Here is a 25,738-nt window from a genome sequence, read left to right as displayed (position 1 = left end):
TGGGAAAGCCGCCCGCTCCTGGCTGCTTCTCTGGAGCCACGGCCACCCCCGTGGATGGAGACACAAATGGGTTATGTGGGCTCGTCGAGGATGGGCGGGCAGTGCAGGGCGTGTGGGAAGCCACATGCCAGCTATGGGCCAGCTGGTACCATAGCCTGTGAGTAAACAGACCGTCCGATTGTCGTAATGCTGTAAGAAAAACTCTGGATTTAATATTCACTGTCCTGACTTCTAAACCGGAGTCAAAGAAACCAGCTCTGGCTCTGAGCCAGCAGCATCCATCCTTTCGGCTCTAGAAGAAGTCTCAAATGATCGGTGCCCCTCCAGGGCCCCCGCTGGGCCTCCCTCACGCTGCGCCTACCCCAGGCCGTGCACGGGGGGGGGGGGGGGGGCTCTCAGTCGGCCGCAGCCCTGCCGTCTGGCCATTCCTCAGTCAGTCACCTCCTGGTGCCTAATGTGAGAGACCTTCACAAAGCTCATGGAAAACACTTTTTTTAAAAAAAGAAAAACTAGGCATGGACTTCAAAATTTTTTTGCATCAAAATAAACTTACTTTTTAATCTCATTTTTCCATGAACTTTCTGAAGAAGCCTGGCCTGCGCCAGGCTTAGAGGAGCTGGCTCCTGGCAGGATGCTGACCCGGCGGCACTGGATAATGCCAGAGCAGAGGCCTAACGGGGCTGGGTAGCACTTCTGCCCGGGGGGTTCAGGACAGCGCCTGCTAGGGCCACTCCGTCGTGCAGCACCGTCCGTTTGCACAGCACAGGAAGGGAGGACAAGCCTTCCACCCAGAGGCACCATACGGAGAGCGATCCAGAGGGGACGAGCTGATATTCCAGTGCTGGGGTGTGGGAGGGAGGCTGGGCTACAAGAGATGGGGGCAGAGATGACTTCTAACAAGGTCCCCTGGGAGCTCTGCAGACGGGGGTCCCAGCGCAGAGAGGCCTGGCCTTGGGCTGCCCCTGCATCCTCCCCACCGAACAGGAGCGTCTCCGGCCACCCCAAGACCCCAGGGCCAGGTGGATTTCAATTGCTGTCCCTTCTCCCCCCTCTCCAGGAGCCCAGGCCCCAGGGAGATGAGCCTGGGCTTGGATCAGGAGAAACCATTCGACTTTCAGAGCCGGCCGTGCACAGCCACGAGCCCTCCGCGGGTGGCATGCGACACGGGCAAGGAGAGGAGGAGTCCCATGAGCCCAGCCTGCCTAGCATTGCTTGACCTCCTCAGCAAGCCATGGGGCCGCGGGGTCAAGACGCCAAGGAGCGCTTGTTAGGGGCGGACCGACAAGGGGCGCTTGTTAGGGGCGGACCGACACGGCACACATGCGCGCGCAGAGCCATGCTGTTCTGCGGGGGGGTTCGTCATGCAACACAGGACGGAGCTTCAGGCTGCGGCCGGCCACTCGCTCTTCTCCTGCGAGGCCCAGGGCCCTCTGAGCATGCAGTGCCGGGGTGCACCCGTGTCTCGACGAAGCTCCACTGTACCTCAAACTGGGGCATTTCCGGGGTGGAGCAGGCCCCTCGATCCGGGCTGTCCTCGGCGCCCCCAGACTCCTCGTCCTGGCTGGGGGCCCCCTTGAGGTCCCGGGAGAACACCAGCCCCTCGGTGTCTGAGTCGCTCTTGTCTCGGTCGAGCTCCGGCAGGCTGCGGGAGAAGTCCTCGAAGGCGCTGCTGTGGTAGTCGCCGATCACCGTGAAGTCCACCTCGGCCTCCAGGCTGGACGTGGAGCTGACCGTGATGCTGGAGCACTTGCGTTCGATGGCCAGGTGGTTGTCCTTCAGAAACACCGCGTCCCTCTCCTGGTCCTGGTCCTCATCGCCTGTGTCACTCTCGGGGGCCCGAGGACGTGGCGGTTTGACTTTCTCCTCCGAGCCCTCCCTCAGCCCTGCTCTCTACGGCCGGACAAAATCAAAGGGACGGGGAAGTGGGGTGAGGAGGTGGGGGGAGGGGAAGAGCAAGAGAGAGAGAGAGAAATCAAGACGGTGAATGTGAGAAGAAATCTTAGGGCTGTGCCGAGGTCCCGAGTGGAAGAGCAGGTCACGAAGCGAGAAACACCCCCGGTAAAGGGTCCTTGAAATCAAAACGGGCTCCAAGCCCAAACCAACCCTTTTCAAGAGCTGGGGTGCTCCTTGCCAAGGGCTCACGCTGATGGCGGAAGCAGGTACAAAGCGGACGTCCTGCCAGGGAGCCCTGGACAGGAGGCTCCAGCACAGCCCGGAGCTGGGAGCTCTTGGAAGCGGCATTGTGCGGGAGGCAGCGATGGGTGCCCGGCCCCGGGCCCATCCGTGCAGGGGGCACCAAGGAGTGAACCGGGGTGCGAGATCGGGGGCTCAGGGGGGAACTCAGGAGGGCACGGCAGAGAGGCAAGGGCCAAGAGCTTTGAGGCGCGAGGAGGAAGCCAGCACGGCTTGTCAATTCCACTGAGTCTCCAAGGGAGGGGCCGGCGTCCGAGCAGAGGGGAGAACAAGGCAGGGTCAGGCCCTTTGGGCGCGGCATCCTGGGGCTGGAGGCTACACAGGTGCCAGCCCGGGCTCCCTAAGTGGGCCACGGGCAGGCCACGGCGAGGTGGTTCTGGTCCCATCAGTGTAATTGACAAGAGCAGGACAGGAGGTGCCTCAGGAGAACCAGCGACTCTTGTCTGACATACGTACCTCTCCTCCGGCCTGTCAGGGACTTAACACCACACACGCACGTTTTTGTCTGGCTCGTGACATTCTCTATTTTTTTTTTTTTTTTTTTAAAGACCAATATAACACCCACAACGCATTCTTAAAGCACTGGGCTCCAGGTTCTGGAGATTGCCATGTTAGCGGAGGCTCCGCCTAGCCTCCAGGGGCTGGGGGGTTGGCAAGTGCGAGGGCCACATTCCAGACAAGCCAGAGTTGAGCAGCCGCAAGAGGCGCTGCCGGAGCAGCTGGGGACCTAAGGCAGCGGAGACGACGGGGCCATCCACGCGCAGAGGGACGGCAGAGACCTGGGGGCCCGGGGGGCTGGTGCGTCCCAGGCGCGCCCCCTTGCCAGGGGCCTTGGCTGCCAGGCGGGTGAGGCGCTTCTCTCCCCTGGCCGCATCTCCGGGCTTGCTCTGGATTAGAGAAGACAGTTAGTCTGAAGGAGGCACCGGGACCGCGAGGGAAGCAGCAGAGGTGAGGGATGGAGACTTCCGGACCGTCAGCTTCCGCAGGGCAGGAGAACCGGGGATGGGAAAGGATGAAGAAAGACCATCGGACAGGCCAAGCGAGACAGGGAGGGCCCTAGCAGGTCGGAGCAAGGCGAAGCGAGCGGGTCATTTGCTAGTGGCAGAGCTGCCTCCTCCACGGGGTCGACCCTCTGCGCACAGGGTCGCACCCAAAGCTGAGGGTCTTCGTGGCCAAGCAGATGAACCCACCGTTCAGCCTGGGCTACCCTCAGGCCTGCTCGGGGGAAAAGAACTCACGGGGTGGGGTGGGGATAAGCAGCCTCTGATTGCGGTAATGGTGGGCGCCGTCGAGACATGCTTTCTAGAGCACTACAGGGCATGCGGTCGGCCCCGCGGGGCAGGGGCTCACGTGGCCAGTTACCCCGGGAGCTTCCTCCAGCGCGGCTTCACAGCCTGAATCGGGGGACACGAGCCTGAGCTCTGGGCGCGCTTCCTGGGGGGAGCTGGCAGAAGTGCCACTTCCTGCGTGCCTGGTGCTCAGAGGCGGGGCGGAACAAGGCATGGCTCTGGGGCTGGCGAAGTCCCCCGGGGGCTGGAGTTGGATGAAACCCAGGTCTAAGAGCTTGCTCCGCTGTTGCTCCACCTGTCCTGTGGGCGCCTCTGGAGACAGGTCACCAGGAAGAGCCCTGGCTTCAAGCTGACGCGCCAGGCGAGGCTCAGCTCCGTGGGTCTCAAATATTCGAATTTTGGTGGCCACTGAGGTCTTGCTGATGTCTTCCAGGGAGCTCTCTTGGCCCCCAGCCTGAAAGGAGGTCACTTGCCTTTGCAGCCCCAGGGGTGTGGCTGCCTCGGCTTCTTCGGGGACAACTCGGGGCTTTCTGCTGGGGACAGGTGGCACAGCTGACCCAGCGAGGCCTGTGGGCTCCTGGGCATTTGTGAGCCATGCAGGAGCCTGAGCCCCGAGCACCACAGACCCTCCGGACCTGGGAGCAGCGGGGCTTGGAGGAGCTCCCTGCAGTGCTGCCAGAGCCTCAGAGCTCCTGGGGAAGGCTGGCGGCGGGGTGGTGGCCTCTCTTCGAGGAGGTGCGGAGGCCTCAGGCTCCCAGGGCTGGCTCTGAGTCACTCGCCTCTCTTGCAGCTGTAGGTTGCCTGCATCCAGCCTGGCCGGCTTCCTGACCTCAGGAGGGGCGGCCCACTGGAGGACGCGGGCCGGGGCGTCTGGGTGCCCAGCCCCTCTTCCCTGCGGGGAGTGGTTCCTCCATCCTGCCGGGGGGCTTTCCTCAGCCCCTCCCATCAAACCTCCACTCCCAGGGGGCTCCCCCTCCTCGGCCGCACCAGCTGCCGGGTGGGTAAACTCTCTCTCCATTCCTTGCCTCGCTTCTCCCTGGTCCTCAGCAAACATCCATCCTGCAGAATGCTCCTTCAGGCCCTCGGGGGGTGCCACCCCCTCCTCCAAGGAAGCTGTGTTTGCTTCATCCTCACTCCCACCCGAAGCTGCAGCAGAGGCCCCTGGGGCCAGGGGTCCCTTGGACTGCTCCTGCCTGGCCTCAGCTGCAGGAGGCGCATCCGGGGGCTCTTCTCTCTCCTCCAGGGCTGGAGGGAGGCCTTGCTCTTCCGAGTCTCTCTCTCCGTAGTTTAAATAGAAGCTCCTCTCTGCCAAGGAGGTGTCGGTTTCATCGCTCGAGTCGGCCCTGGCTTCCGAGTGCGCCGGGTCTAGGAGAAACGACTGGAGGCCTCCCTTGTCGGAGGCCGGAGAGGGGGCGTCCACTTCTGCTGGGCTGCTCCCCGAGGCACGGCGCCTCCCGCAGCTCTGCAGCTCCTCCAGGCCCCCGCGCGGCCGGCCCCCGGAGACAAAGCGGCTCCTGACAGCTGCCTCCCCGGCGCCCGCCCTGAGCTCGCAGCCCTCGAGAAGCTGGGCTGCCGACGTGCAGCCTGCGGCCGGGGCAGTGCACGCTGGGCTCTCGCTGACCCAGCGGCCTTCCTCCCACACGGACTCGAAGTCTTCAGGACTCACGACCATCCTTCCTTGTCGCTGGGTGTTTGCTCTTTGGCTTGCCACCATTTCTTCCGTGGCCACTTCCACTTTGAACTTGTCCACCAGAACGTCCACCTTGGAGAGTCTGCCGTCAGCAAGAACGTCGGCAAGGCCCGCCTCGCTGTCCTCCTGCTGCGTGGTGGCCGCTCGGAGGAGGCCGAGCTCTTCCGGCCTAGTGCACTGTCTTTCTATAAATACCCAATGCTCTGAGCCCTGTGTTTCAATTGGAGCAAGAAGAGTTAATGTGAAACACCAAGCACCTGGACAGCGGGTCCCCTTTCCCTCTGGAGAGGGGGCAGAGGTCTGGCCCAGCCCCAGAACTGGCCAGGGAGAGGGAGGCCGGACGGTGCCCCTCACTCTCGGCAAGGCTACTCAGTGACTGCCCTCAACCACTGCCCCAACTGGACAAAACAGGATGGGGTCCCAGACCCTCCCCACACGAGCCACAGGGCAATGGAGATCCAAGGATGGACCAGGACCGGGCTGCTCCTACTAATACAACCATCGCTGTCAGCAGGGAAAGTGGCTTCCATCCCAGGGAGTCTCTGCACGTGAGACAGGGTCTGATCTCCTCGCTGTGGGGAAAGTCGCTGGCTTGCCCGAGGTGATGGGTGGCTGATGGCCAAGCTGGGGGAGGGTGCCTGGGTCCTGACCTGTCTCACGGCCAGGGGATACGGGTGCCCGCCAGGACCCAATGTCAAGTTGAGGAGCAGCATTGAGTAAAGTGCCTTGGGCCCGGCCTCAAGGGCCACCTTTCCATAGGACTTGCGGAAGGAAATGGGTCAACAGTGCAGACACCAAACAGCCAAGAGAGCGCAAGTCACCGTGACGGCTGACACAGCCTGAACGCCGTGCGGCTCCATGCAAGAGAGGCAACATCGAGGCCTGTCCCTGGAGAATTCTAAGGCCACCCACCCACGGGAAGAGTAGAAAAGGACCGTCCAGAACATGGCACAGAAGGAAGGGAACCAGAGCTGGGAGTGTGACCATGGGTAAAAGGAGCTGAACGTGCCCTGCCAGACCACCCACCAACGCCAGTCCCTGGCTCCCCGGGGTCATCCGCAGGAGGCCGAGGGAGGAGCGGCAGACTTCTAGAACCATCTGGATTCGTTACAAAGTGGGGAGGCCACCGGGGCTTGCCAAAACACTTTGTGCCCACAAAAGTCCTTGTGGGAGTCTAACGTGCACCACAACCCAGGGCTGCCCTGGCCCTCAAAGCCACGGCCATGGCCACGGCCACGGAGGCCTGGAGAAGGGACCACAAGGCCTCAGGCCTGGAACCCAATCTCTGACTCCAAGTTCTGCGGCGGGCGCTTCCCCGGCCAGGCCTGCCTCCAGATGTGCCGCAAACGGCTCCTGGCGACAGGAGGGGATGGTTTATGCACCCTGGGGCTCCCTCTCGGGGGGAGGACCCTGCCAATCCCACCCCACCGGAGTCTACCGTGTCCCACAGGGGTTGAGGGACTCTGAAGATGGAGTCTCTCCCCGCCCCGTTTTCATCAAACTCTCCAAGACTGCTGGGGAATCAGACCTCATCCCGAGAACCCTGCCGAAAGGAAACAGACCAAGGGAAGGGAGAAGGTCCCGAGAGTGCGGCACTGGTCCTGAGCCTGCACAGACGGAAGTGCTCGAGAGGCCACAGGAGCCAGCGCTCTCCCTCACGCCCTTGGGAAGCAGCTTCCTTGTAGCGCGATCATCAGCCTGGCAATGAGGCCCTTCTGGAACATTCCTGCCCCAATGCTACAGTGAGGTGGGACGGGGCCGGCACAGGATGGAAAGAAGCCGCCGCAGGAGGGGAATGGAGGCATGCAGTGACGGTTGCTCCGTGCCAGTCTAAGCTGCTACGTCTAATCCGATGGGTAACCTGAAGCAGGCATTGCCAGCCTTCTACCAGAAGGGGAAACCAAGGCTCTCCAGGGGCTGAGGGGGACAGTCGGGCGTGCAGGAGGGATTCTGCTTCTCACAAGGATTACAGATACGTAGGACCCCGAAGAGGAAACAGGACTGAACAAAAGGTAGAAAAATGTCCCCAGCACCAGTGCATTGCTGGGGCCACATGCGAGCCCGAGGGTTGGTCTCAAAGGCACCCTGATGGGGTAACGCCAAGGCAGTCCCCCCCCCCCCCCCTTGCACTGGCCCTGCTGCCGGCCGCCCTGTCCTGTGAGTCACAGGACCTTCTGGGCCTCACTCAGAGCGCCCCCTGCCAGCAGCTGGAGGCACTGTAGAAAGAGGCGCTCCACCAGCTCTGCTCCCACCCAAGCAGCACACAAACTCTGCAGCTGGGCAGTCCTGCTGACCTTGACCTTCACAGGAGGAGCGGGCCCAGGGGGAGGAACCTGCTGGAAGCCACACCCTGGGAGAAAGCACAGGTGGGGGTGCTGGGGTGGGGCGGCTGAATCCCTGAGGAGCCGGCCTGGAGATGCAGGTGCTGCAGACCTAGGGTGGCAGGTAGCTGACGCAGAGGGGCCGGCTTTCAACGCAAGACAAAAGCCTGAAGCAGCGTGGGAGAGAGCCTTGGGCGGCCAGCAGGGAGCCGGTGAGGGCTGTGTGCTGGGGGCTCAGGGCTCCACGGCGCCGCTTTGATCCTAGCCTCGGGATGCCTCGGACTCCTGTCTGACCTCCCTCAAGACGCGGCACAGGTGGTTTTGTTTGTATTTTTACATCAAGGAAAAATTCACAGGGTGGAGGCGTGATCTGTGCTTTACCACGTCTGTAGCTTACTCACGTCTTCCCCACAGTTCCAGCCCACCTGCAGCAGCTACAGAAGTTTCCTTTTCTTTTCTCAGGGATGGCTATGCCCCCACACACACCACGCCCACAGAGGGGTGAGCATCAGCGAGAAGATGGGTCAGTGCCATCCAATCTGACAGCCTATGAAGTCCCATCAGAGAGAGGGGGCGCAGCCCCTGCTGCCGGGGCCTGGATTCGATGCCCATCACCCATGCAAGGCCACAGCCTGCACCCAGAGCCCTCAGCCTGCTGCCACACTGGGCCCAGAGGCAATGTCCTGCCTGGTTACTCTCTCTGCAGCCCCACGGATACTCCTTGGAGAAAGATGTTTACTTCTGCCTGCCCAGTGGCCTCAACAGACCCAAGGCCCAGGGCAGTTTAGAAAAGATGGAGGGGGTCTGGCATTGTGGAGTAGCGGGTTAGGCTGCCACCTGCAATACTGGCATCTCATAAGGGTGCCGGCTTGAGTCCTAGCTGCTCCACTTCCGATCCAGCTTCCTGCTAATGTGCCTGGGAAAGCAGTAGAGGATGGCTCAAGTGCTTAGACACCTGCACCCATGTGGGAGACCTGGATGAAGCTCCTGGCTTCTGGATTCAGCTTGACCCAGCTCTGGCCATTGTGGCCATTTGGGGAATGAACCAGTGGATAGAAGATCTCTATCTCTATCTCTCCCTGTCTCTATCTCTTCATGTCTCTCTCTCTAACTCTGCCTTTCAAATAAATAAATAAAAGAAAGAAAGAAAGAAAAGATGGAGGCAGGGGAGGGGTAGAAAGCCAGGCCCTAACTAGGCACGGTCAGCCCTTAGATTTCTGAAGAGACAAGACCTCAGGGCAGAGGACACCCCCAAGGTGAGGGGTCACAGCCAGCCTCCCTCACCAGGACCCGGGGCCAGTGTGTGGCTGTGTGTGGCTCTCCTCTGCAGCCAGAGGTGATGGGGCTGTTCCGTCTTCCCAGAACTGAGGAACAACGGCCCTTCACGGCTTCCCGGGATGTGGCGCCTGCTTGTCACGGCCTGGGGACAGCACGGGCTACAGTCTGCTCCATTCCCTGGGCCCCAGAGGAAGGGTGCTCTTCAGAGCACAGAAGGGGGTGGTGGTGGGCAGGCAGGGGGCCCCGGGAGGAGGGGCCCGGGAGGGGGAGGGCAGTAACCTCAGGAGACGCTGCGAGGCTTTTCTGAGTGAACACTTCCCAGCCTGCGGCCGCTCCAGGCTCAGATCCCAAGTCCTGCTCAGGGGTGTCCTGGGTCCTCTGGGCCTGCAGGGGACGCCCAGGGCCAGAGGAAAGAAGAGAGGGAGGAGGGAAAGGAGAGAGAGGAGAGAGGGGGAGAGAGAGCAGGAGAGACACACACGCAGTCAGTAAGTCACCCCGCTGCCCGAGTCCTGCACCCTGGGAGGGGTGGGCTAGGTTGGGGAGGAGCCTCCGCACAGCGATGACGCAGGGAGAATGCCCTTGTGAGCAGGGCAGAAGGGAGACCCCAGCCAGCTGCCAGTCAGCACTGCGCCCACGGGCGCCTGGCTCGCCGCCTGCCCACTCTCACTCAGGAACTGTTGGAGCCGCACCACCCCGACTCTGACGCCAAGTCTTCCCTGGGCGTCTTTGGCTTAGGCCACAGCTCCATTCTGCATTTGGAGTGACACAGCCACTTTTAAAAAGTTATTTCAGGGCAGGTGTTTGGCCTGTCGGGGACGACACTGCTTGGGATGCCTGTGCCCCCACTGAGGTGCCTGGGTTCAAGACCCAGCTCCACTCCCAATTCCAGCTTCCAGTTGAGGTGCACTCTGGGAGGCAGAAGATGATGGCTCAAGTGGCTGGGGACCTGCCACCCACATGTGAGACCTGGGTTGATTTCCTGGCTCCAGGATTCAGTTTGGCCCAACCTGAACTATCGCTGGCATTGGGGGAATGAACCAGCAGATAGGAGTCCTGTGTGTCTCTCAAATTAAGAAATAAATAAGTTATCTTTGGAATTAAAATGTGGATTTGGCAAATGGGAACAGTTAAAGCTTCCCCTGTTTTCCCTCTTGGCCCCAAGGGGCCCAACAAATGCTGAGGAAGCCACTAGGAAACCCGGATGACACTCCCGGCCGTAGGCCCCCCCAAAGTCGGTGCTGGGCGGAGGGATTCCAGTGCCCATCAGTCTCCTAGCAGTTCTGGCCGTCATCAGCAGGTGGGGCACACTCTCAAGTCAGGCTGCTCTGAGACAGGGCCAGGCTCCAGGCCCTCCGCACACCAGGGCCCAGCTTTCCCTTCTTTCTGGAGGCTGACCCCCTTCTGGTAGCCTCTACGCCCTGCCTCACCCTCAGCCAGGACTGTCTAGAGGCCACTCTGGTCAAGTCCATCTCCGGGGCAGGAGTGGGGCAGAAAGGGGGTGCATCCACTGGATCAAGAGACAGTCCCTGCGACCCAGACCAGGGTCCTGATTGCACGAGAAGTCCTGAGTAGATGCAGAGGTTTGCCCTCCTTCCATGGCACCAGTCTCGAGGTCCCCAAAGCACTCTCAATTCCATGCGTCACCAGCCAGGGAGCTACCCCAGGAGCCTTCTCTGGGTCTGTGGCTCTGTGGGCCCAGGTCCTCTACTATCCAGCAGCTCCAGGCAGGACTGATCCAATCAAGTGCCCTGCTAATGACACAGTGAAGGCATCAGCAAGCTTCACAGCACTGGAGGGCAGCCTATCCATGGGGGGCCCTGTACCAGGCCCTCAGGATTCGGCCTTGCTCCGATGCCCTGCTGGTTTGTCAGTCTGTAATCTGACCAAGTCCTTCCTCATCGTGGGTCTGTGCTTCTGTCTGTCAAACGAGGACCCTGAACCAAGAGTGTCCCAAGGGTCCTTCCAACTTGGACGTGAAGTTAACCTCTGTGAGTGAGCCCTAGACTCTCACGTTGCGCTTCGAGGTGCTTCCCTAGGAAGCAGGTGTTCATTGTCTCTAAGTGTCAAGCCCAGTCATCCAGCCAGCAGCCAGTGCAGCCAGAACTCAAACCCAGGTGATGTAAGACTAGACCACGATCAGATTCAAGATCCGTATGTAACAGCTCCAGAGAGAAAACACCCAAGTATAAACTGGGGTGAATATTGCCAAGATTTAGCAAGAGCTGGGGATTACAAATAACAGAATTCTCCCAATTCTGTCCTCATCTCTTTTTTCAACTGAGAAAGTGTCCCCACGCTTTCCATTCCAAAAGGCAAGTCATAGAGGGTCCCTGTCTGAGGCCTTGGGAGCAGGTCTGGCTCGTGCGGAGGCCCTGGGCCCCTGTAAAGGGCTCTGGGAACATTTCCAGAAGGAATCTGTGTGTGCAGAGTAAGTGCAAGAGGGCTGGCTGCTAAACAGAGCCACAGGGATTCTCAAAACGTGGTGTGCACGAGAATCGCCCGGGGCACTTGTTCCAGCTGCTGACTCAGGGTCCTGCCTCCAGAGACCTGACTCAGCAGCCGACGGGGGAGGCCACCAAGCTACTTTGAGTCTCTGGAATTCTTCACCCTTCAAGGTGAGTCCTGGGACCCAGGATTCCAAGATTTAGAGAACGTGTCTCCCGCAGCCTGACCCGCCAGCCCGTAGGACAGCAAGGGGTTAAGTGCGCTGGTGCGGAGGATGAGTATAAATCAGTACATAGCGCCCCCCTTCCCCCCGCCCGTGCCTCTGCCCGAGGCCCCCGTGCAGGGGTCCAGGGTGAGACCTACCTCGCCGGCTTTCTCAGGGGTGCCCTTGGGGGAGGGGGAGGCGGGCGAGGAGGGCAGCCTGCGCTCCCGCTCCCAGTCCCGGTCCCGGTGGATCAGTTTGCTGTTGGGCTCCTTCAGGGTCCTCTTGAGCTCGTTGATGCTGGCCTGGTGCTTCAGCAACACGTCCTCCGGCTTGTCCAGGAACTGGGGGCGGCGGACAGGGCAGGGGTTAGGGGGGCAGCTCCCAGCAGGGGATGCAGCATGCAGGGGCGATGACGGCAGTGGCCTCGCCAACCTCCACCAACAGCCACTGCCTCACCCGACAGCCCCGGGGCCGAGAGGCCAGGAAGAGCACCCCTGACAGGTGCACAGACCAGGACAGGAGCACTTAGGATGAGAAGGAAGACTTCTGACCAAGCCACCTCTTCTTCTCCATGGGCTCTGAACACCCAGCTCCACCCAGTCTGAGTGAGTTCCCTTGAAAGCTGCGAGCTCAGTGGAGCATGGCGGTGCCCTCCCTGTGGTTACGACCAAGGCCCAGCAGGTGGCTTCTGCCCGAGTGAGGACTCACTGGTCCTCATCACTGGGCTGCTCTAGCTCACTCACTGGCCTCCCTCGTCATTCCCGGATCCCAGCCCTACCTTGGAACACTGGGCTGGGCAGGGCGTCCAGTCCAGGCCCCTCTGAGCCCAACACGTGTGACTGCTCAAGGCCCCCTGGAGGCCTAGAGTGCAGAGTCTCCTAAAGTCTAGGCTGTCCCAGAAAACAGCCCCTGCTCCCTCACTAGGGACCGGGGACCAGGAAGACAGCTCAGCCTTGTCCTCCGGGAGCTGCTTCCACCCTAGTCACCCAGGATCTTGCAGACACCTTCCCGGCAGTGAGCCACAAGAGCAGATGGGTGCTACAGCCGACAGACACACTAGGAACCTGTGGGGCGTTCCGGAAGATGAGAACTGGAGACTGAGGTCGGGCACAAGGACTGGGCCAAGGATTGCTGGAGTCACAGCTGTGTCCCCCGCCCCCATTAACCCACCGAGTCTGTGATCAGGGAGTGATCTGCCTGGGTGGGGTGTGGCCAAGGCTACACCCAGGAGCCAAAGCTGCGAACCCGGGCTCCTCCCAGGAGGAGAGCAGCTGGGCTGGCAGCCGCAGACTGCTGTCTGCAAGGCTGTTAGGACTCATGTTAACTTACTTCAGGACAAGGAACGGACGACCCTCACTTACTAAAGTCAGGTCAGGGGATTCTGAGAAAAACATCCAGACGCTAAGCTTTCCTTTAAAGAAAGCTAGAACCTTCTCCCGGGCTCATCTCCGGCATCCACAGCAGACTGCTAAGCTACCCCCGGTGGAGACGGATCCCACTGGGGCCTCTGCTTCCCGGCAGAAATCTGTCTGCACTCTGGCACCCCGTCCCGGGATCAGCGGCCTGTAGGATACTGCCCGTCCCTCAAGTCAGATGCAATGGAGACTGCGCAAGGAATAGCTTGGGCTGCAACTGAGTGATCCCAGCCCGACGTGGCCTGCGGTCTTCCATCCCAACCCTGCCCCGCCAGCTCTGAGGGCGCATCATACCCACCACGGCCACACGGGGGCGGTGGGACTCCAGGAATCCTTAAAGGTTAAAGGCCTCCGCAGAGGGGGAACTGAGGCCTGGGGGCTTTCCCAAGACCCTCGAAGGGTCAAGGGCAGAACTGGGGCTGACACTCAGATCCTGGAACTCCAAGGCCAGGTCCTTCTGATGGCCCAGTCTCTGGCTGCCCAAGGATAACCCACGTCTCTGCAGTTAAGGTGAGAGGGGCGGAGAGGCAGCAAACACAGGTGGACTGAGTTGCAGGGAGCAACAAACGGGGAGAGGACGAGCAAGAAACGACGCAGCCCCACCCGGGCAGGAGTGGAGCAGGAGCATCAGCAGACACCGATGTGCCCTGAGCGCTCTGCCCTCCCCCAGCCCCCACCCCCACATCTGGCTGCCAGGAGAGATGAAGAAGCTTGGGGTGAGGACAAGGGACACAGACGAGATGGAGGCGGGACCACAGTGCCTCGGGGAGGAGGCGACACTAAACAAGGCGGGGTGGAGTCAGGGAGATGAGCTAAATGGAAACACAGAATGGCCTAGAAGGGTTGGTGGACACAGGTGGACACAGGTAAGATGGTCAGCACGGGAGACGCACATGTGGGTTGCCAGGGGTCTGGAGGGGCAGGCAGCGAGGCGGGAAGAGCCCGGCTGGGGTGAGGAGGAGGGAGAGAGACAGGTGAGGAGGAAGAGAGGTGGGTGGAGCAGAGGTGAAGGGGAGGGGCTGGCCAGGGAGCAGAGACAAGCTGAAGCTGTGATGGTGCTGGTGATGGGCTGTGGCGTGGTGACAAATGAACGGAGGACTTGATGCCCGGGAAGGGAGGGACGGGTCCCGTGCAGTACCTCCTGCTTGTGTCTCGGCGTGGTTTCCTGCTCCGGCTAGCAGATGTGGAAGGAGGGAAAGCAACCAGCAGGGTCAGTAGAGCAAACGGATTAGAGATACCACGACCGGCAGGACCGGCCTGGCACAGCAAGGCAGCCACTGCATCACACCCAGTCAGGCAGCGGGGCCGCCAGCAGGGCAGTGAGAGAGCCACGGAAGGTGTGGGGTGGGAAGCAGGGAGCTGTCCTGGGAAGGCGAAGAGGGGGCTGGGGACCGGAGGCCAAGTGGGAGGAGCTGCACTCTGTAGATGATGTGCGGTGGGTGTGCCTGGGGTCTTGCACTTCTGGCTGCGGCGACTGTGTTTGGGAGCCTGTGCTCACAAGCGTAAGTGCCTGATGGGAAGAAACTGCTTAACACCTCTAGAAGAGGAAGCCCTAGCACTGGCCTGTGTGTGCACATGCCCGTGTGTGCGTGCTGCCGCACATCCGTGTGCACGAGTCGAAGGGCAAGGGGTGCAGTGCACACATTGTGAGTGAACGCATGGGAGGCCTGGGGAGCTGCAGGAGCCAGGGATACTGGGCAGGGGGGTGTGGACCTCAAAGGAGGCTGGGGCAGCAGGAAGGGGACACACTTGTACCTCACCCCATGAGCAGCCTGGGGGACACCTGCCTATGCTTTGGCGAGGGAGGGAGTGATTCAGACCACAGCCAAAGGGGCAAATCAGGGACGAGAGCAGCCCCCTGGGAGAGCCAGGTGAAAAGGAGGAAGAGTACAGGTGGGCAGCACTCCCACCCCTCCCACTCCTACCCCACAAGGCCTAAGAGGAGCTGGGCCATAGCTGGGGGATGTGAAGGCCAAGGTCCAGGCTGACCAGACCGCAGGCTGGCCTCCTGACCCCCAGAGAAAGCCGGGCACCTACCTTCAGCTCCTTGATCTTGGTGGGGGTCCTGACCTCCCCCTCCTCGGCCTCGGACCGCCGCCCTGCAGACTCGCCGTCCTCCTCGCGCTTGTCTCCGTCAGGGCCCGTGTCGTGGTTCTCACTGACCGAGGCTGGACGCGAGAACTCTGCTAAAGTGGGCAGACATGGCCGGAAGACTGTGGGACATTGCCGTGCACACGGACGGGGAGCAGCCCCGCCGCCGCCAGTGGGAGTTCAGGCCTGACTCTCCCAGTGCCAACCCACTGACCGGAGAAGCGAAGGAGCCCAGCCCAGGTCCCCCAGGGGCGGCAGAGCTGCCTCCCAGCCCAGGCCCCACCCCCACCCCCAGCTTCCCACAGCACCAGAGCCTCGCATCCAGCTCTTCCCAAGGGTGTGACCTTTGTAGGTCACCCAATCTCTTTGGGCCCCGGCTTCCCAGTCGATAAGCAGGGTCTACCCCAGGAGCGGAGGCGAGGGAGAAACAAGCTAACATGTGTGAGCACGCACAGGAGCAGCCGGCCCAGAGCGAGCCTTCTGCTGGTGTTGGCCCAGAAACACTGCTGAACACACGCTTGACCACCGCGTAGCAATACACACATGTTCTGAGACCAGCGACCTCGAGTTCACGAATGGCTGGCCTCCTTTATACATTAACGAGAGTTCAGGGCATTCCTGTAATAACATCTCCCTCACTCACTGGCATTCCAAACTACTCTTCTGAATAGGAAAGAAAGGGGTCGGATTACAGACTTTCCCACTGTGCCCGTGGAAAACAAGCTGCAAAGCACAGAATTTTGAAAAAACACCACCAGAGCACAGGGGCGAGCCTGTAGCACAGCAGGGTAAGCCATCGCTTGGGACGCCTGCATTCCACCTGGGAGGGCCGGGGATGAAGTCCGGCCTCCACTTCCAATCCAGCTTCCTGCTAACGCACACCCCAGAGGCAGCAGAGGATGGCTCAAGTCCCTGGGCCCGTGCCACCCATGTGGGGGACCAGGAGGGAGTTCCTAGCTCCTGGCTTCTTCCTGGCTCAGGCCTGGCTATTGTGAGATACTTGGAGGACTGAACCAACAGATGAGAAAGCTCTCTCACTGGCTCGCTCGCTCTCTCTCTGCCAACCGGCCTTATCAATCAATCAATCAATCACTCAACTTAGAAAAATGACCAGAGCACAGATTGTCCTTGGGGCTGGCCTAGATTTTAAAAATAACGTCATTGTCCTTTTCTAGTCACATATATTCCCATTTAAGCACCTTATTTCATCTGACTCAACAATACTGCAGTTGACGGTCAGAACTGGAATTACTATCCCCACTTTACAGAGGATAAGTTGAGGCCTGAAGAGGGGAAAGATCTGACAAGGACCCTGACCTCCTGGCTTGGACGCTAAGCTCCGCCTGCCCTGACAGCCGCACCAGCCCTGCGTTAACCTCAGCTGCAGCCCCGGAAACTGCGCTTCCCTTGGCCCCCGCACAGTGATCAGAAGTGACGGGGCAGGGAGCGAGCGATGGCACAATTCTCCTTTTCTGTTGCATAAACCTCAGTTCCTAGTGCTGCGTCTACCCAAGCGGCATAAGGACCTTCTTCAGCCCAAAGAGAACTCCGCACAACCCCACAGCCCTAAACATGGACAGGAGTCCTGGGGCAGGTTTTACTTTCACTCTCCAGGAAAAGGAGCAGACTGGGGAGCAGGAATTCGGTCTGGCAGTTAAGATGCGTGTGTCCCGCATCAGGGCGCCTGGTTCCAGCCGCGGGGAGGTAGCAGTGATGACCCAAGTAAACTGGCTTCTTCCTCGCAGCCACATGGCAGAGCTGGAATATACTCCTGGCTCCAACCCTCGCCCGGCTCTGGCGTTGTGGCCATTTGAGGAATAAACCAAGGGATTGGGATCTGTGGTGTGTGTGTGTGTGTGTGTTTATGGAATAAAAATTGTTTAAAATATCACCTGGCAAACTCCTAGGTATCCGTCAAAGCCCTGTCCAGTTGTCACCCCCTCTGCAAAGCCCTTTCTCCCCACTCCAGGCAGAGCTGATTCATCCCTGCCGGGGCCGCTCTGTGTCCTGTGCAGGTTTCACCTGTGGCTGCCACCGCACCAAATGCTCACGGCCAGCGCTCTGGGAGCTCCTCAAAGGAAAGAGCCAACTCTGGACCAGGACCGAACACAAGGCCCGGCACAAGTATAGCACTCAGAAAATATATGTTGAGCAGAACTAACTTCCTTGGGGCCTGCTGACTATGTTCTAGAATTATCCGTCATTCCCCTATCCAAGTCCCAACCTCCCACTCTATAAACCTAAGAGCAATGATAACTCACGAAGGCTCGACTCTGCCTGTATTTCCTGGGCACTTTCTCTGCTAATTCTCCCTCTAGCACAGTGAAGTGGATATTGTTCCTTTTTAAGAAAGGCACAGGTGAGTTAAAAAAGTTGCCCAAGGTCACCCGTCCAGTCACTCACACGTTTGTGGACCTCTTCCTGAGTACTTGGAGCAGCTGAGAAGTGTCAAGGCCAAGACCTGAACTTCCGTCTAATCTGAATCTCCCCAGCACCCCACGTGGCTCTGGATGATCACCCACGACCCCAGCACACGTGCCCCGAGGCGAGGCCTGGGTCCAGAGGGGTGCGGAGTTAGTAGGTCTGGGGCACAGCCTGGGAAATCTTCATGTTGAACAACCTCACAGGTGACTCTGATGCACATGTGGTCTAAAGATATTTTTACCAAGCGCTAGTCTGAGGGACACAGGACAACATGAGGCCAGTTCTCACTGGCATGACGGGCACCTGTCACTCCATCAGACATGGGGGCCACAGTCAGCCACTGTCAATCAACCAGAGCCCAAAAGAATGACCAGGAACAGTCCCCACTCTCCTGGGATGACGGTAACCTGAGGATTGCTAAACTGCCGAAGCAGGGGCCCCAGAAATCTGCCGGGCTGAGCCAGGGCCATCCAACGGCCATGACTGAGAGAAGTCACCGGAAGTCCAGAGAGAGGCACCATGACATCCCCAGAGGGAGCAAGCCGTGGGCTGGAGCTGAGCCACCACGAGCGGTCATGCCCGGTGATGATGCACTTGCAGTGTGCCTCCCGCCTTCCTGGCTCGTCCTGAGGTCCTGATTTGCCTACTCCGCCACCTCCTCTAAAGCGCCCTCTTCCCCTCGCCGCCAGTTTGGGCCTCACCTCCATCAAGGCTGCGGGACATGGTGTACCGTTTGCTGGAAGAACGCTCGAAGAAGGGTGCGGGCCGGTCGATGAGGGCACTGGCCTGGCGGGTCTGGGCCTGGGTCCTCCCACTATACCGGAACTTGGAGCCCATCACCAGGAAGCCCTTGGGCGGGGGCTCAGGGGACACCAGCCTGCAGCAGTGAGGTGGAGGTAAGGAGGGAGGGCCCCAGAGCCAGCTTTTTGTCCCCCAACCTCCCAGCTACAGCACCTCAAGGGGGCGACGTTGAGCAGGGGAGACTTTCCCAGAATCCCCACCAACTCCTCCTCCACGCCTCCCCCCAGGGCCAGCTCACCGGAAGAACGTGTGATGCTCGATGCAGACCTTCCACAGTCTCTTGGCCGACCGGTGGTTTGGCAGCTTAAAGCCAATTGTGCTCTCAAACTGCTCATACTGGAAAGCAAAAAAGGCAGCTCGGAGGCAGGGCCCGCGCCCTCTCCGGCCATCAGTCCGTCCTCTCTGAACCGAGACTCGCCCGGCTGTGACCTATTCACTCATTCCAGCAGTCAGGCTGACTGAGTCCTTACTCTGTCTCCATGGAGACCCAAGACGTTAGATCCTGGGGAGAGGTGTGTAGGAATCAGCGCCAACAAGATGATGCCAAGTATTGACAGGGGCGGGAGGGACTGTGCGGCAGGCACGGCTGGGGCTACCTTAGAAAGGATGACCAGGGGCTGCTCTCTGGACATCTCGGGTGATGTCCGAGCTGAGAACGGAAGGGTGGGGAAGGAACCAGGGAGAGGCAGCAGCAAAGGCAAAGCACTCACAGTAAGAGAGAACTTGGCTTCTTGAAGGTCTCCCAGGCGGCCAGAGGGGTTGGAGTGGCAAGACAGGTGGGAGGGGCAGGGTGGCCGTGCAAGGAGTGCGGATTCCTCCCGGGAGCTCAAGAGTGCGGTGCGGAGGGTGGGGTGGGGATGGGGTTGATGTACTCTGACTTCAGAGACTTAAGACCTCTGGGGAAAGTGTCCTGGAGTGACCGTGGAGGCGGGAGACTGGTGAGAAGGGCCTTGGAGACACGGTAAGCGATGATGGCGGCTGTGGCCGGTACAGGGGTGAGGAAGAGAAGCTGATGGTTCCCAATTATTCTACAGGCAGAACCAAGTGGGCTTTCTGGTGGGGTGATGTGGAGTTTGGAGGGAAAGAGGTGGAGGCACTCGTTTCTGTACACGCGTGGATGGGTCATGTGTCCGGTTCTCCATGTAAACACACACAGGGACACAACACGGACTCATTTACCAGCGGCACTTGAATAGATGCTATCCTTCTAGTTACACTTTTGTGTGTGTGCACACGTGTGTGCACGCGTGTGTGTGCTCTGGGAGCCCCAGTGTCCCCAACCTCGTATTCTAGGTGGAAGAAGCCCCAGGCCCAGCTGCTTCATCCTGGTGAGTCCCAGGGCAGAGGGGAGCCCAGGACCGGCTCACCTCCCCGGGCCGGATCTTGATGTAGAAGTTACTCCTCTTGTACGAGATCTTGAGGATCTTGGGCCAGGCAAAGCGGTTGATTCTCAGCCGGTCCCGGTAGATGAGAAGGCCGTTAGCACACACCCCCAGCATGATGTCGATGCCTTCGGAGTCCTGCATGAGAGGAGACCACAGAACGGGAGGCCTGGGGTCCACACCAGGGGCTGCCGGTCCCCCAGCCCCGAACCCTCTGCCTGAGCTCCTCCTGTAAGGAATGCAAGGGTCAGGGCTTCCACGCTGCAGCCCACTGACCGATTCCTCACACAGCCACGTGCGCACTCATTTACCCACCCACTTAGTCACTCATTCGATCACTCATTCTGTCACTCACTCACTCACCTGCCCAGCAGAACTCTAGGGGTACCTTCTGGTGCCAGGCCATGCCTACATACTAGGGAGACAGCTATGTCCTTTCCCCCCGTGCTGCCAACCTAGTGCTGGCACATACAGGTTCATAAGGAAGGAAGCGACAAGGACTACGGGAAAATGAGGCTATGGGGCCTGGACAATGAGAACTGAGAACAGGGCGGCTGCTGGGTGAAGGTGACAGGGTCTGGCGCCCCAAGCCCGCTGCCGAGGCCTGAAAGCCCACCGCAGGGCGCCACCCAGCAGCTCAGGGGCCCCCGGGGCCCAGTGGTACCTTGGCGTGGTGCAGATCTACGCCGTACATGGAAAGCTTCTTTGCGTTCTCTAGGAAGTGAATTTCCGCCTCTCCCGGGGTCATGCCCCTGAGGGAAAGAAGGGGATCACAGTGGCGTGGGAAGGCCCAGGCCGGAGCCCTGCTGGCTGAAGGTGGCCATGTAGAACACGTGACTGTGGGAGGGGCAAACCTGGTCACACCCCTCCCCTCTGTGCGCTGGCCCCACCTCACTCTGCCCACCCCTGTTGTTTGCCAAAGCTCAGGCCCAGTCTGGCCTTCTCCAGGATGCATTCAAGGCTGGGCTGGGAGTCGGGATCTTCGCCTCCCTCTGCCACTGAGCTAAGTGTGAACTATACATTCCGCTTCTCCTTGACTGCGAAGCCATTGTTGATGACATCATTCATGATGGTCACCCAGGGACTCCTAAATTATTACCCACATCAGATGGTCCGCTCAGAATTTAGCATCAGAAGCCACTTAATCTCGCTGAGGATCAGGGACACAGTCTCCTTTCCGAAAAGAAGAAGTATGCAATTAATCAGGTTCCTTCCTTGCTGCGGCTGCCAGGGAGCTTGGGCGACCTTTCATGCTGTCAGTCATGCCAACAGCACTGAGAACTACGCGCTGACTACTGCTCCTTCCTGTTCCATCTTGCACGTGTCAGCTCACTGGGCTCTCCTAACAGCTCTACGAGGTGTACATCGTTATTGTTCCCATTTTACAGGTGAGGAGCCTGTGGCACAAAGAGGTTCAATGACTGGCCCAAGAGCACACTGGTATTAAGCAGAAGGGCGAGAATCTGACTCTAGCTAACGTGGCTCTGGAGTTTGTGCTCCGAACCGCTCCATTCCATCTCTGGCCTCAGCTTCCCCTGCCCTGTGTGCCTCTGAGCTGCTCTGTGGGTCACCTGAACACCAGCTGCCACCAGCTGAGCACCAGTTTGTTTTAAGTCCAAAGAGCTGTGGGGACAGCCATTGCTATTTCTGCAGCCCACATGACCTGAACACCTTTCTCTGAATCACTGTGACCCCTGCAGACCCCTTAGACATCTTTCTATCTAGGATAGGGGTGACAGACAGGGAGCAGGCAGGCAACCCCTGACTCCTACACCCAGGTAGACACCGCTAACCTGTTGTAGGGCACTCAGCACAGTACCACAGCCGCCCCTATTAACCAAGCAGAGCTGCTGTGCAAGCCTCGTGGAGATGGCCCGAGCCACCCTGCACCTAGCACTCCTCATACCCAGCAGGGTCTTCCCCGTGTACGTGATCCTCCACGTCAAGGGTGGGGAACCTTCATTCTGCCAGGGTCCATAGGGTATCATTCACCGGCCATACAAAACTATCAGCCTAAAACGAGCCGGCTACAGATTTATTGAATTTTGACTTCCACCTCCAGTTGCCTTGGCCGGGCCAGAGCAAATAATTCTGGTGGCCTGATATGGCTGGCAGGCCCCTGCTTCACACTCATCCCTAGCCCTCCTCTCCAGCTACAGCCCTCAGGACACCCCCTCTTCATTCCCTTTATCCCCAACAGTAATGAAATAATAGCACCATACCCCCTCCCCCAGGCACAGCACTTCACAGTCTGTAATGCACCTTCACCCTGTTGGACACATCAGGTTCCCATAACAACAGCCCTCCCGGCTTAAAAGGACCCTTGAGATACTGGCTCCAGGGTCCCGCCCAGGGTGGGGAAACGGTCATGAGGGAGGCATCTTGCTGTCACCGTGCAGTGACTGGGGGTCACAAGGGGCAGGTGACGCCTGGACACCTGCCCGATGCATCCTCCAGAGCTGAGAAACACTGATGACCCACGTCTGTGGAAAACAGGGCGCAGGGAGGGTCAGCAGCTGCCCTACAAGCTCCCTTCCAGCGAGCTGTCCTCTAACTCCTGGAACAAGGTGCTTCCCACACACAGTCAACTACCCGAGCCTTCGATTCTCAGCAACGCTCACAGCCGACCCGCCATGTGTCTCTGACAAGTGCCATGCGGTCCTCCCAGCGCCTTCCAACGTGGGTGCGACAGGAGCCACATCCAACAGAAGAGGAAGCCTGGGCACCAGGAGGCGGAATACCCTGCACACGACACCTGTTTACAAGTGGCCCGGGGGCTGGCACTGTGGTGCAGTGGGTAAAGCCGCCGTCTGCAGTGCCAGCGTCCCATATGGGCACCGGTTCAAGTCCTGGCTGCTCCACTTCCGATCCAGCTCTCTGCTATGGCCTGGGAAAGCAGTAAGAGATGGCCCAAGTCTTCAGGCCCCTGCACCCATGTGGGAGACCCAGAAGAAGCTCCTGGCTCATGGCTTTGGATCGGCCCAGCACCAGCTGTTCCAGCCACTTGGGGGAGTGAACCAGCAGATGGTGGACCTGCCTCTCCTTCTCTCTCTGTGTAACTCTAACTTCCTTTGACCTTTACACCAAAACCTAGATAAGAAACTCACTCCCAGGGACCACAGGCAAAGAACTGTCACATGCACACAGCAGCTTAAGAAGCTGAACCAAGGGCCACGAGGTCCTCCAGGGTCACACGGCCACAGAGACGATCTGTACTCAGACATGCCCAGAAGAGGGGCAGAGCTGGGCGGGGATGGTGAGCGTGTGTGCGCATGGCACGGCACAGCATACAGGGGCCAGGGAGCTCTAAGCCACAAGCAAGGCTCGAGCCAGCCGGCATGGAGGCTCAGAGGCCCAGCTGGGGCCCTCTCACCTGTACGTCTTGTGCAGCTCCATGATCCTCTCCTCCAGCTCCCGGGTCTGGTTCGGGGCGAAGCGGAGCTCGCTGACGTAGTTGCCCACATGCTCCTCGGCGTCATAGTCTCCCAGCTCAGCCTGCACGGCATAGGAGCCCAGCAGGGCGTGTGTGACGAAGGAGCAGGGCAGCCGGCCTGTGATGATGTCTGCCCGCAGCTGCAGGCACAGGTAGTACCTGGGGACAGGGAGAGCGGGCGTGGGCGCGGGCCCTCGGCATCCCCCAGGCACTGCTGGTCCGGTGGGAGCAAGGGGGCAGCACACGGCTCCACAGGAGAGCATGCTCTTTGCCATCTTGGGAACCTGCGTGTATCCCCTGAGACGCTCTGTGACACTGGCATTTAACGTCTTGATAATTCTGTGTGGCGTTTCACGGGAATTTCAGCATTGCTGATTCTTTTTTCCTACTATGAGAGCATTTGTGATTTTTTTTTTTTTTTTTAAGATAAATAGGGGGCCGGCTCCGTGGCTCAACAGGCTAATCCTCTGCCTTGCGGCGCCGGCACACCGGGTTCTAGTCCCGGTCGGGGCACCGGATTCTGTCCTGGTTGCCCCTCTTCCAGGCCAGCTCTCTGCTGTGGCCCGGGAGTGCAGTGGAGGATGGCCCAAGTGCTTGGGCGCCTGCACCTGCATGGGAGACCAGGAGAAGCTCCTGGCTTTGGATCAGCGTGATGTGCCAGCTGCAGCGCGCTGGCCACGGCGGCCATTGGAGGGTGAACCAACGGCAAAAAGGAAGACCTCTCTCTCTCTCTCTCTCTCTCTCACTGTCCACTCTGCCTGTCAAAAAAAAAAATTAAAAAAAAAAAAGATAAATAGGACTATTTTGCTGATTTGGCCAATTAAAAAAATGTCACATGGGGTGGGTATTTGGCCTAGGGGCCAGACTGCTGGTTAGCACACACGTGACCAACATGGGAGTGCCTGGGTTCAAATCCCAGCTCCAGTGCTGATGCAGACCTGGGAGGCAGTAGTGACGGCTCCAGGGACGGGGTTCCTGCCACCCACGTAGGACACCTGCACTGTGCTCCTGACGGCTTTGACCCCAGCTGGGGCCACTGTGGGTATGTGGGTAGTGAACCAGAAGATGGGAATTCTGGTCTCTCTGCCTCGCAAAAGAAAAATATTGAATACATTGATGGCAAAAGGCAAAACCTAAAGTTGTATTTAAAGCAACCATGCTCTTCTGATTATACAACTAACGTATTCACGTTGTAGAACTAAGGAAAACGCCCCCTCGACGCCCATCCTCAACCCCATCCAGAGGTCTCCTCCGTGGACACTCAGGACACACGTGGTTTTGATCCGTGGACGTTTTTAACACGCAGAGGGTCTCAAATGCCACCTCTGACTCGGCAGCTCGCTTTGTCATTTGTCACAGCCGGCGCCAGGCCTGAGGGCCGTTCTCGCGGCAGCGTGCGTGGCTCTCCCCCATTCGTTTTAACCGCGGCCCAGATGGAGCTGCTCGCTGAAGCTTTCCCCAAACTTGTATTTTTGCTTTCAGCTCTTAAGTGAATTGTCTAAAAACAAATTGGTTTAAGGAAACATTTCCAACCACCAGCCCATGATTTTTTATAACTTTTATGCACACTTGAATGCTTTTACAATTTTTAGGACCATTTAAAACCATTTTGTATTGCTTTTTCGGTTGTGTATTAAAAAAAAATACAATGCTTCAGTTCATTTTCAACTAGTGATGCTTCCCTGCCCATTTTTGCTATGTTTCTCCATCTTTTAATTGCCTATTTCTTTTCCTTTTAAGCGCTTTTTCCTTAGCACGATTTCTACTGCCCCACGACACGATCCAGCAGTGAGAACGGAAGGCCTGGTACAGCCTCAGTGTCTGCTCAGGGCCAAGGCTCAGGCCCCCACTCAGCCGTCGTTCAGATATCAGAGGCAAGAGCATGGGCTTAAGGGCATTTTACTCAAAAGCCTGAAAATCCAGAAATCACTGCCAAACGCTCCGACCAATCTCTCATTTCAACCAATTTGTCATTTTGACCAGTTTATTTTGGGCCTGACTATTTTTGACCAAATCAGCTGCTGCTACCACCTCATCTCCTGGGGACATTTGTACTGGGCGGGGCTCACTTGCCTCCTGGTGCTCCTGGGAGTCTGATGCCCAGGGTCTGGCGCCAGCGAGAGAGGCACCAGTGAGCAAGACCAGAGGAGCTGAAGCTCTCGGGACCTCTCGGGATTGGTGCTCGGGTTCTGCCGCTGTAGCCAACCGGCCCCCGGCTGACCTCAGGGGTCTCCACAGGTGTTCCTATTCCAGGAACATCTGTGCTACCTCTCGAGGCCAGAGCTGGCATCTGGACCTCAGTCTGTCGCCTGGCCCACAAGCAGCCAATGTGGAGGAGGAATCCCACGGGGAGAAGAGGCTGGCTTGGTGGCTGCCCCTTGCCGGGGGAACAGCTCAGGCCCCCACCTTATCAGAACACCAGGAAGTGCGACTGTCGATCAGGAGGGACCTCCTTGGTTTCCAGAGCCGGCAAAAGCCCCTCAGCAGCTCCCATGCTAAAGGATGCTTTGTCCTCCCCTCCAGTCTTCAAGCTGTGTGATCTGCTGGCCCCCAGGCACAAGGAAACTATCCACATGACCCCGTCCACCCCAGCAGCTAGGGTGCGGGGCAGCCCCAGGCCTCACCTGACCCCTGCGTGCCTGACGCCTGCACAGAATGGCACACAGGACCTAACTCCCACCTGCAAAGGCACCCACCCCCTACTCCATCCTTAGCCCCCTGGGGGCCAGCAGCACGCGGCCTTCACATGTGGTTGGTCGGCCCCACCCAGA

At 59.2% G+C, this 25,738-nt stretch overlaps 1 protein-coding gene across 9 annotated transcripts in view; it reads right to left on the bottom strand.

The window, feature by feature from the left end:
• EPB41L1 (erythrocyte membrane protein band 4.1 like 1) overlaps positions 1-25,738 on the bottom strand; it is a 133,154-nt gene that overhangs the window by 19,756 nt on the left and 87,660 nt on the right. For 3 of the 9 annotated variants that reach the window (XM_062204134.1, XM_062204132.1, XM_062204135.1), the window contains 9 exons: positions 22,908-23,126; positions 20,199-20,286; positions 19,520-19,672; positions 18,391-18,488; positions 18,053-18,228; positions 14,874-15,022; positions 11,580-11,762; positions 9,051-9,155; positions 1,483-1,890 (listed from right to left, as the gene is read on the bottom strand). In XM_062204134.1, coding sequence (XP_062060118.1) covers positions 1,483-1,890; positions 9,051-9,155; positions 11,580-11,762; positions 14,874-15,022; positions 18,053-18,228; positions 18,391-18,488; positions 19,520-19,672; positions 20,199-20,286; positions 22,908-23,126 — 1,579 coding nt within the window. Of the gene's footprint in view, positions 1-1,482; positions 1,891-2,972; positions 3,081-3,555; positions 5,383-9,050; positions 9,156-11,579; positions 11,763-14,873; positions 15,023-18,052; positions 18,229-18,390; positions 18,489-19,519; positions 19,673-20,198; positions 20,287-22,907; positions 23,127-25,738 lie in introns of all 9 variants that reach the window. The other 6 variants (XM_062204141.1, XM_062204136.1, XM_062204137.1 and 3 more) reach the window with 6 other exon arrangements.

Source organism: Lepus europaeus, chromosome 10 (assembly GCF_033115175.1).
Source record: "Lepus europaeus isolate LE1 chromosome 10, mLepTim1.pri, whole genome shotgun sequence".
NCBI lineage: Eukaryota > Metazoa > Chordata > Mammalia > Lagomorpha > Leporidae > Lepus > Lepus europaeus.
Note: the sequence above shows the minus strand (reverse complement) of the source record. Positions and strands in the feature narration are given on the sequence as shown.